Raw genomic sequence first — 10867 nt, forward strand, 5'->3', positions numbered from 1 at the left:
ATAAAATACAATTACCTTCGGACCATGACGTGATGATGTATTTAAAGTGCAAAGACACTTTAACGCACATGTACAAATGTGACGCCCAGTGCTTGTACTTAACCATTGAAAAAGAAGGACTGTCAATATTTTTATTTACAAAATAAAATAAAATAAAAAAGGGAGGGAGGGAAGAAAGGAGGGAGGGAAAGAGAAAAAGACACTTCCTAATCTAGTGAAGGAAGGACAGAACATCGGTTTCTGACATTATTGTTCCATCTCAATTCTCTGGATGGGGCCACGGGTGTCGAAAGAACCTTTTCATATCGTCTCTTCATCTTTTTTCCCCCAGAAATAACCCAATGCAAATGTTCCGAGAAGAAACATTCACTCAGTTCTTTAAAAAGGCCGAACAGGGAGGGAAAAAAGGAGGAAGATATGCAAAATCATAACAATAGTAATAATTATAATAACTTAAAGGGAGTTTAGTAGAAGACGCCCATCCAAAAACATGGCCTGGTCTGAAAATGTCTTCATTGATGATGATGATGAGAAAAAAAAAAAAACCCAAAAAATATTATTCTTATTCTGGGACCAATTTCATTGGAGGTCTTCAGTTCAGATCTGGCTTGCTCTCTTTTTTTTCCAAGACTTTCCCCACCCATCCAATGCAACCCTCCCCTTCCCCAGGTCTTCTTTTCCCCCCACTCCCCATTTCACAACTGACTAATGGCAGTTTGTTTTTCCAATACTTCGAGGTAATCCGGTTCGGCCTGCAACTTTCCTTGCAGCAAAGGGAGATCTGGTTTGGACAGTTCCGTAAAATACTTCCTCGGAGTCCCGTACAAAACCGTTTTATTGAGCCTGTCTTGGTTTTGTCGCCTGGACTCGTAGGAAGGGGCGAACTGCCTTTTGGGGAGGGTGCAGAAATTATATTGGACCATGCTTCCGCTGGGCAGCTCCTTCACCCTCTCCACCAAGTTTTGATACAACAGTTCGGGCTCTCTCGAAAAAGATTGCTTCTCCAGCATGTCTGCCGCGGTGATGGTGAAGGCGAAGCTGGCAGAATCGTCCTTCTTCGGCTCCAGATTGCTGTAGTTAAATTCGTGGAGATTCCTGTAGTAAGCGACGGGGTCTCCTTCCTTCTGCATGTAGATAGGATTCTGGCACATCTCGCCAACGGAAGGCGGGATGTAATTATAGACGTGCCCTTCCGCTTTCTCATGGGCCTCGCTGTTGTAGCACCCGTACTGCAGTTGGAAGGAACTGACGTCCAGGTTGTTGGCACTGCTGGGCACACTTGGCAGACCCTTACGGCGTTTGAGAACAAAGACAAAAAGCCCAGCCCCAAAGCAGACCGACAAAATAAACACAACCAGAAGGCCCAAAATTAAGACGGAGAGGGGGACTTCAGTCCGCATTTCCGGAAAAGCGCTGGGGAAGATACTGAAGGCTGATGGCGTATCGGTGTTCAGGTTGAGGGACAAGAGAGAAGAATCTAAGAGGTTGGGGTTCTCGGGGCAGATGGCTTCTTTGCTCAAGGTCTTGAGATGTTCTCCAGCGTGCTTGGCAGGAGAATCACAGATCACTTCGTTGATTACCACTGGGCTTCCTGACTGCTGATTGTTTTGCTCGGTGACTTGTTCTATCCAGTATCTCAACCCCATGATATCACAGGTACAGTCCCAAGGGTTTTCCTGAAGGTCAATTTGAATGAGGGCTGAAAGCTGGTCGAGGACACCTTGCACAGGAAGGTACGAGAAATGGTTGTTTCTCAGGTTGAGTCTAGTTAAGGTGGTGCCTCCAAAGACATTGTCCGGCAGGGACCTCAAGAGATTGTTGTTCAGAAAGAGGAGGTGAAGATTGCCCAATGCATCAAAGGTGCGTGGCAAGATCTCTTTAATCACGTTATACTCTAAATAGAGATACTGTAAGCTGTGGAGCCCTTCAAACATGGAAGGATACAAGACCTCAAGGTAGTTACCATTGAGGTAAAGCCGGCGTAAACTGGTGAGGTTAGAAAAGGCACCTTCTTGGATCACAGCAATCCTATTGTTTCCCAAATGTAACAAGTCCAGGGAAGGATAGTCCATGAGATCGCTTCTGTATATCGTTTGCAAGTAATTGCTTGTCAAATAGAGTTTCTTTGGACTGGTGGGCTTGGGGTGGAGATCGGAGATGTTGCCAATTCTTTTCTCCTGGCAGTTGATATTCAACCCATTGTCAGAACTTTGCGAAGTGCAAGCGCAAAGATTTGGGCAAGTTAGGGGCACGGGAGATTTGGTTTGATAAACCATGATGGGCCCAAAAATCTGCCTGTCTTTAGACACGGTGACCCGTGGGGTTGGGCGGTTCCTGGTTTTGGGTGGGCGGCTGGCTTTGGGAGCCCTGGTGGCCCCGACAGCAGAGTTAACTGTTGGGGGGAGTCTCTGGATGTGTGTGTCTGAGTGGGGAGGGTATTTCTCCCTCGGGTTGGAATCGCCCACACTTTTTCGAGGGCAGAGGTCCTGCCTGGTGAGTTGGGTGACATCTTTGCCATGCAACCTGAAAGGGGTCTCGCACACGATCTCCCCAACAAAGACCGTGATGGTATCTAGCCAAGCTTTGAGAGGAAGAAGGTCACAGGTACAGTTCCATGGATTCTCCTCCAGCTGGATCTCCATAATCCCTCCGATGTGCTCCAAGACGCCAGCAAAAGGCATCATTTTTAGCCGGTTCCCTCTAAGGTCCAGGTGGGTCAGGAGGACAAAACGAAACACGTTACTAGGGAGGGATAACAACAGGTTGTCGTTGAGGATCAACACCTTCAGCTTGTTGAGTTTGCTGAAAGCCCCCGCCTCAATGGCAGTGATGTAGTTGTAGTCAGCTTGGAGATACTCCAGGCTCTCTAAGCCTAGGAAGGTGTCCTCTCGTAAAATCTCCAGCTTGTTGTTGTTGAGGTGCAGCCTCTTAAGAATCCGAAGGCCCAGGAAGGCCCCAGTTCGAATCTCTTCCATGTCGTTGTAACCCAAGTGGAGCGTCACGGCATTGGAGTAGTTGACAAATTCGTTGGGGTAGAGTCGGGCGAACGCATTCCCGTTGAGAAAGAGTTGGTAGATCTTGGACGGGGGAGGCAGGAGGAGGCCGACCGTCGTAAATCCCTTGTTCTCGCAATTAATATTCAGCACGTTCTCCTTCTCCTCGCAAGGGCAGCGGCTCTTGCTGCAAATGTCTTTGGCAGGTTTGCGGCTCTCTGTGGTCGGCGCGATCCCAGCTACTGTGAACACGCTCAGCAGCCAAACTCCCTTCTGCATCTTTATGGAGCCTTGAGCCCACCTTCTGCGCCAAGAGTCAATCCTTGAGGGAGACGAGGAAGGCAGAAAACAAGGCACGTCAATCAAACAGCACCCAACTATTCTGGAGGCAATGCAGCAGCAATGTGACACAATCCTCAATGCTCATCCTCACCCGCACTACCATTCCTTTTGGGGCCCCTCCTCAAGAGGAAGGGATGTCTGCCCTTTTCACCCCCACCTTCTCTCTTCCTTGGACCCCTCTCTCCCTTCTCCACCGGAGCTACGATTCTTTGGAGTTGCTCTTTAGGATTCTTCCTCAAGTTGTCCTCTTCTGCCTTCCTCCCTACCCTTCCAAAATATTTGGGGGGGGGGGGGAAAGGGAGAGAGGAAGAAGTTTTTTCAACCTGCTGAGAGCCAACAGTTTTCTTCTCGCCATCACCCACCCACCCCTGTTCCCCTTCCCTTCTCCAGACGGGCCACGTTAGGATGGGAATTTTCTGACTCAACTGACCCTTCACTTCTGCAGCTCGTCCCCTTTCTCCTCCATCTCACACTCTTGTGCCATGGAAACTCTTCTGTGCCAGGAAGAAGCCTGGCTCATCTCCACTCCCCACTGGCTTCGCCCCAGCCGGCCCCCTACCCTCCATTTCCAGTGTAATCAATAGCTCTTGGTTGCAGGGAAAAAAAATATTTTCTTTCCTCAAAGCTTCCCAGTTTCCACTTGGCCTAATTATGCCCAACGGGTCCCATCAAAGAGTTGAGGGACACCATCAGTCGGGGAAGCCTTGTTCATCTTCCACTAGGAAAGCCGGACAAAAGAACCCGAGAGAAGCCCCCCACCCCCGTTGGAGGGTTCTCTTGAGACCCCCTCCCCATTACTCTGGGGAGTGTTGGGGGGGGGGGGGGTTTTCTCCTTCCATTGCTCTTTAATTTGCCCTGTCGGGAGGCTGGATGGTCCTATCCAGACACGCAAACAAACAAAAACGCTTTTTTTAACAAACCCAAACCAGCTAAGCTGTAGATTCTACAGAATTGACTCTCTTATTTCTCTCTATTCATCATCACCCGCCTTCCCTATTAAATCCGAGGCTTGGTGGTGGTGGTGGGGGAAAAATTGTGGAGGAGAGAAGGAACGGGGATGGGGAAGCGGGGTGGGGGGGGGTTTGCTCTCTTTCTTTCCTTTGGAAATCACGGAGGGCACGGAAAATTCAAGATCCCTTCCACCACCACCCCGGTTGGTAGCGTCTCCGGCTTGAAATTCCGTGACTTTCCATAAATATAGTTAAAGGAGAGAAGATCTAAAGCAACTCAATGCAAGCCCCCGACCACCACCCACCCACCCACCCAATAAGCCCACAAAAAAACCCTCCTCATCTCTGGAACCTCAAATCTACTTTATACCCCCCCCCCAGCCCACTCGCTGGCACTTCGTTGTACCCCTCAAAGGCGGAGAGGGGTTGAAGGAAACGAAGCGGTCCACCCCCCCTCCCAAGAACTACCAGCAAATTTAATTTAATTCTGTTTTAATTTATTTTAATTTTTATATTGCATGTCTTTTAATCTTGGCTGTTCACCGCCCTGAGTCCTTCGGGAGAAGGGCGGTATACAAATTTAATAAACCTAAGCCTAAACCTAAATGAAAGTCTCCAGTTTTGAGTCTACCCGGAGCGAACGGCGACCCCTTCCCCACCCACCCCCGCATCCCCTTCCTCCCTTCCACTTCCAAACTGCCAAGCTCGGAAACAGTCCGTCCGTCCGTCTCCCCCTCCTCTCCAACCTCCTTTCCAGAACCACCCACGCCCCGCGCCCCGCAGAGCCCCCTCGGCTCCGTTGCGGTACTCACTCATCCGGAGAATCGCAACCTCTCCGTCTTGGCCCGGGCGCGCAGCCACGAGGTCAGCATCTTCCGCGGCGGGGAAGGGAAGGGAGGCGAAGGCGAAGGAGCAGCAGCGGCAAAATCCGGGGCGGGCAAGCGGGCTTGCAAAGCAAGCAAAGGCGGGCAGAGGTGGGCATGGGCTGGGGCTGCGCCCGCCTCCGCTTCCCCCAGCGCGGAGAGGCTGGCGAGACTTTCTTTCTTTTTTTTGTGCCAAGCGCCCCGAGCGAGCGTGCAAGCGAGGCTGGCTAGTAAGTGTGGCGCGAGGGATGCGCGGGTGGGTGGAGGAGGAGGAGGAGGAAGAGGAGGAGGAGGAGAGGAGGAGGAGGCGCACAGTCCTTCCGACGGGGCGAGGAGGGCCAGAGCGCAGCGTTGCGCGCAAAGCTCGGCTCTCCCGGGCTTCTCTCCGCTCCGCCGGCGCCTCCAGACCTCTGACTTACTTCGGCTGCCTGCGGGCAGGCTGGCCTCCTCGCGCGGAGCCAGCGCGGCTGACGTCACGCGTGGGGCTGGTCTTGCCCGGCCGTGGGGCGGGGGTAAGGGCGGGGGGGTGAGTGGGTGGGATGTAGAGAGGGTTGCGCGGGCGGGCAAGGCGGAGATTCTGGCCAGCGCCGCTCTCCAGCTGCTGAAAAGAGGGGTGGGTGGGTGCGCGGGGGTGGCAGCCGCGGGGGTGCCCTATTTCGGGTGGGAGTGGGGGTGGGGTATGTTTGAGGGAAATGGAGCAATTAGCCCGGGTTTGGGGGGAGGGTCTGCGGGAGGAGGAGGAGGAGGGGAAGGACAATACGGCCTATGGAAGCGGAGTGATGGAGTGAGGATGGGAGCTCCTCTCCGGAGTGGGGTGTGAGATGGAGATTTCCGCGTCTTTTTTTTTTTCCCCTCCCGGAGATAGGGAGGATCTGGCTGGGAACGATGGGAGTTTCAGTTTAAGGAATCTGGAGAGTGCCAGGGGAGGGAGAGCCCAGGCTGGGGATGATGGGAGTTCTGTCCCAGCCTATTAGAGAGTGGGGTCCTTGGTGATCTCAAAGCTTGGCCGGTTTTCTTGCAGAATCCCAAAGACAATAACAGTTCAACCCTGAGCTGCAAATATTCTCTTCCCTATTGGAGAGTGCTTGGGGATGAGGAGCTGGGGGATGATGGGAGTTTTAGTCCAGGGCATGCAAAGGCAGTCACTGGGGCTTGATTCGTTTTCAGGGTGAAAGAAATAAAAAGAAAAAAACCAGGAATAAATCTCAGGGCGGGGAGGGGTGTATTTGCTCCAAGTGTAAGGGGGGGGGGTTTCAGGAATTAGAGTGTCCATCTTCCCCCACACTCACACACACACTTTTCCCCCCTGCAAAGCAGTCAAAGTTAATCATGTAAACTTATTTTCTCTGCCAGCTGAACTGCTTACATTTGCTGGATCTCTGTTAAGAAGAAAAAAATAGGTAGATTAAAAAGGGATAAATGAAGACAAGGGCTGAGGAGGAGGAGGAGGAGAAAGAGAAAGAGAAGGAGAAGAGGGAGGAGAGGAGAAGGAGGAGAGGAGAAGGAGGAAGAGGAGGAGGAGGAGAGGGAGAAGAGGAGAAGGAGGAGAAGGAGAAGAGGAGGAGGAGGAGGAGAGGAGGAGGAGGAGAAGGAGAGGGGGAGGGGAGGAGGGAAAGGAGGAGGACGAGAAGAGGAGGAGGAGGAAGAAGAGGAAAAGGAGAAGAGGAGGAGGAAGAGAAGGAGAAAGAGAAGGAGAAGAGGGAGGAGAGGAGAGGGAGAAGAGGAGAAGGAGGAGAAGGAGAAGAGGAGAAGAAGAAGGAGGAGGAGAGGAGGAGAAAGAAAGGGGGAGGGGAGGAGGGGAAGGAGGAGGAGGAGGAGGAGGCGAAGAGGAGGAGGAGGAAGAAGAGAAGGAGAAGAGGAGGAGGAGGAGGAGAGAGGGAGAAGAGGAGAAGGAGAAGGAGAAGTGGAGGAGAAGAGAGGAAGGAGGAGGAGAAGAGGAGGAGGAGGAGAAGGAGAGGGGGAGGAGGGAGGAGGAGGGAAAGGAGGAGAAGGAGAAGAGGAGGAGGAGGAGGAGGAGAAGAAGAAGAAGGAGGGGGAAAAAAAGGGGGGGTCTGATTTTAAAATTCAGCTCCCTGGGTGGGGTGGGATAGTGAGAGATTTAGACCTAAAGAGTTTCTCCCTGGGAACAAAAGGCCCATATATGCAGTATAATAAGCCAGATGTTTTCTCCATCTTCCTGCAACCTGCCGGTCCCTTTTATTGCTAATTCATGCAGCATTTGCCATTCTAACTTTCTCTTATCAATCTATTCTTCTCCCCCTCCCCTCCCCCTCCCCCTCTCCCACCCTGGCTGAAATTATTTTGCTGCGAAACTGGACATGTTAATCTTCCGCCCATTTGATAGGTCATCTTCATCACAAGGAACAATTTCCATCTGAAGGGCCACCCCTATCAATGCCGTCCCACTGAATTCATTCTCACACTCAGGGTGAGAAAGGAAATACCCATGAGAAAAAAAAAAGCAGGCAGTGTCTACATCTAAAGCCAGCACGAAGCCTTTGAAGAAAATTCTACTCTCTGTTGTAAATCATCAGAATAATATTCAGTTTGAGCTTCTGGCTGCTACCGCTTTTGATTCGGGTGTTTCTCTTTTCTGGATCATTTCACACCAGATGAGACACATTTTTGAGGAGCCAAACCACATTTAATGGCCGGGACACACCGAATCTACTTTCAATGCACCCCAAGAAAGCTAAGTGGGAGCCACACAACTCAATTTCTTTGATCCATCCTATTCAGATTCAACCTGGAAATAAGGAGAAAATTTCTAATAGTGAGAGTGATCAACCAATGGAATAGATGTTGCCTTCAGAAGTTGTGGGAGCTTCATCACTGGAGACTTTCAAGAAGAGACTGGACTGCCAGCAGTCAGAAATGGTGTAGGGTCTCCTGATTGGGTGGGGAATTGGATTAGATGATTTACAAGGTCCCTTCCAACTCTGTTATTCAGTGGAATGGCTTGCCTTCAGAAGTTGTGGGAGCTTCATCACTGGAGGCTTTCAAGAAGAGACTGGACCACCATCTTTCAGAAATGGTGTAGGGTCTCCTATTGGGCGTGGGGTTGGACTACACGACCTACAAGGTCCCTTCCAACTCTGTCCATATGAATCTGAGATCAGAAATAGCCCTGGGAAAAAAAAAAAAAGGATGTTGGAATTAGCCCGTCCTTCATGGCCAAAGGATTTTTGGGGAGTCTCTTTGAACTGTCCCCATGAAATTGGGAATCAAAAATGATGCATCTTGGAGACTCAGGGACTTGAGCTAATCTCTGCAGGAGATTTTGATTGGCAATACATGTTGGAAGAGGGTATAAGCTGAAGAGGAAGAAGCATCAAGTCAAAAGCCCATCTTGGCATCTGCTTCTCAACCAAGGCAAGACCGCCAAGATCACCTTGGTCAAGCCAACTTACCCCCCCGCCCAAATGAAGTGAGGTGGCTGGACCAAGGTTGCCTTCAAGCTTTTCTCCAGAACAACTTTTCATACAGCTGAAAAGAGTTCTTTCTTGATCTGGACTCTCTCCTCTACCCACAGCGAGGCATCATAAAGAGTGTAGAAGTTTCATGTCATCTCCTTTCAGCATACAAGTTTTAGCAGGCTCCTCCAGGGCTGGGAGAAGCAGCAGAAGAGCAATGCAAATGATTTGGGGGGCTTGGTGGGAGATAGTGCCCCCTTTTAAAAACAGGCACAACCTGAACAAAAGGAGCAGCAGATTCCCTCTGAATCTGGGCAATGCCTTCAGGGCACAGAAATAGAACATATTTCCAGTGGCACTCTGTTCATTAACTGTCCTGCAAAAGGAATGTTTAGCATGGGTTTTGACCCAATGTTTAAAGGGAAATGGTACATTTGAGACCAAGGCATTCGTGTTTCTGGATTGGGTTGTGTGGGATGCGGTGGCTTAGTGCCTAAGATGCTTGTTGATTGAAAGGTCGGCAGTTCAGCGGTTCGAATCCCTAGTGCCGCATAACGGGGTGAGCTCCTGTGACTTGTCCCAGCTTCTGCCAACCTAGTAGTTCGAAAGCAGGTAAAAAATGCAAGTAGAAAAATAGGGACCACCTTTGGCGGGAAGGGAACAGCGTTCCGTGCGCCTTTGGCGTTGAGTCATGCCAGCTACATGACCACAGAGACCTGGTCTACCCCAATATGGGAGGGAGCATACTGCTTTCCTTTCGCCTTTCAGCTCCAATCCAGGAGCCCTCTGGCAGTCACTTTCACAACAAACTATTTTGTATCAAATTTATATTTATCAACAAATATAAATTTGACACACACACACACACACACACACACACACACACACACACACTGTGGAAGTCTTTCTGATTTGATGACCTTATATGAAGAGGAGGAGGAGGAGGAAAAGAAAGGAGGAAGAGGAGGAGGAAAAGAGAAGGGAAGAGGAGGAGGAGGAGGAAAAGAAAGGAGGAAGAGGAGGAGAAAAAGACAAGGAAAGAGGAGGAGGAGGAGGAAAAGAAAGGGGAAAGGAGGAGGAAAAGAAAGGAGGAAGAGGAGGAAGAGGAGGAGGAAAAGAGAAGGAAAGAGGAGGAGGAGGAGGAAAAGAGAAGGAAAGGAGGAAGAGGAAGAGGAGGAGGAAAAGAAAGGGGAAAGGAGGAGGAAAAGAAAGGAGGAGGAGGAGGAGGAGGAGGAGGAGGAGGAGGAGGAAGAGGAGGAGGAAAAGAGAGGGGAAAGGAGGAGGAAAAGAGAAGGAAAGGAGGAAGAGGAAGAGGAGGAGGAAAAGAAAGGGGAAAGGAGGAGGAGGAAGAGGAGGAGGAAAAGAAAGAGGGGAAAGAAGGAGGAGGAAAAGAAAGGAGGAAGAGGAGGAGGAGGAAAAGAGAAGGAAAGGAGGAAGAGGAAGAGGAGGAGGAAAAGAAAGAGGAGAAAGGAGGAGGAGGAGGAGGAGGAAAAGAGAGGAGGTGGAAAAGAAAGAGAAGGGGAAAGGAGGAAGAGGAACATACACGGAGACTTTGTGGATTCTCCTTATTTAGAGTCTCTGTTTCCGTGTCTAGCAGCTGCTGGGAGAGACAGGGGAATTAAAATTCATACCCTGTTTATGGGAAGCCTTCGGTCGACTCTTTTCCGTGTAATTCCCATTGCTGCAGAGTTCCTTGTTTGCATTTAATGCCTGCGTTTCCGAGGAAGCACTGCGGTTTTGCCCAATCAGCATTGAAGCCCAGTCTAAGATTGCAGTTTGAGACATCTTTGCTTCAAAAACGGAGTCATATACTAAACTTCGAGGGGTTTCTTCAGTTAACTGCAGCAACGGTCTGCAGAAGAGTGAAACTGAAGCGCTGAAGATAACGCAGCGCTGATAGGAAATGTGGCCCAATCTGCAATAAATGGATACTGGAATGTCACTCGCCTCCGACAAACGACAATCTGGGTTATTTGTTTCTCTGCCTCTGCATTGGATCTAATTGGCAGCATTCCTGAGTTTCCAAACAGATTGTTTCCATTCCCTGCAACAGAACAGAAAAGAGTTTCTAAGGACTGCAGTGGGACCTTCAGAAAATAAGGCTCTTAATTAGGATTAAGTTGCAGCGAATTCAAAGAATGTTTCACGCTCAGGCTGGATGCTTTGAAAGAGTCACTTCCACAATCAGCAGGGATGTTCGCATTCAGCTCATAGTAGCCCTTATAGTAAGCATACATTATTGGACTTTTTAGTAAAGGTTTTAACAGATTGACAGAGTTGGAAAAGACCTTGTAGGTCATCTTGTC

At 50.1% G+C, this 10867-nt stretch overlaps 1 protein-coding gene across 1 annotated transcript; it reads right to left on the bottom strand.

Annotated features, from left to right (window-relative positions):
- Positions 1–695: 695 nt before the first annotated feature.
- SLITRK2 (SLIT and NTRK like family member 2) lies at positions 696–3272 on the bottom strand. The gene has a single exon (XM_070951873.1). It carries the CDS (start codon positions 3270–3272, stop codon positions 696–698), a length of 2577 nt encoding a protein of 858 aa, XP_070807974.1.
- Positions 3273–10867: the final 7595 nt, after the last annotated feature.

Source organism: Pituophis catenifer, unplaced genomic scaffold, assembly GCF_029215685.1.
Source record: "Pituophis catenifer annectens isolate HBS135680 unplaced genomic scaffold, rPitCat1.0.hap2 SCAF_11, whole genome shotgun sequence".
Taxonomy (NCBI): domain Eukaryota; kingdom Metazoa; phylum Chordata; class Lepidosauria; order Squamata; family Colubridae; genus Pituophis; species Pituophis catenifer.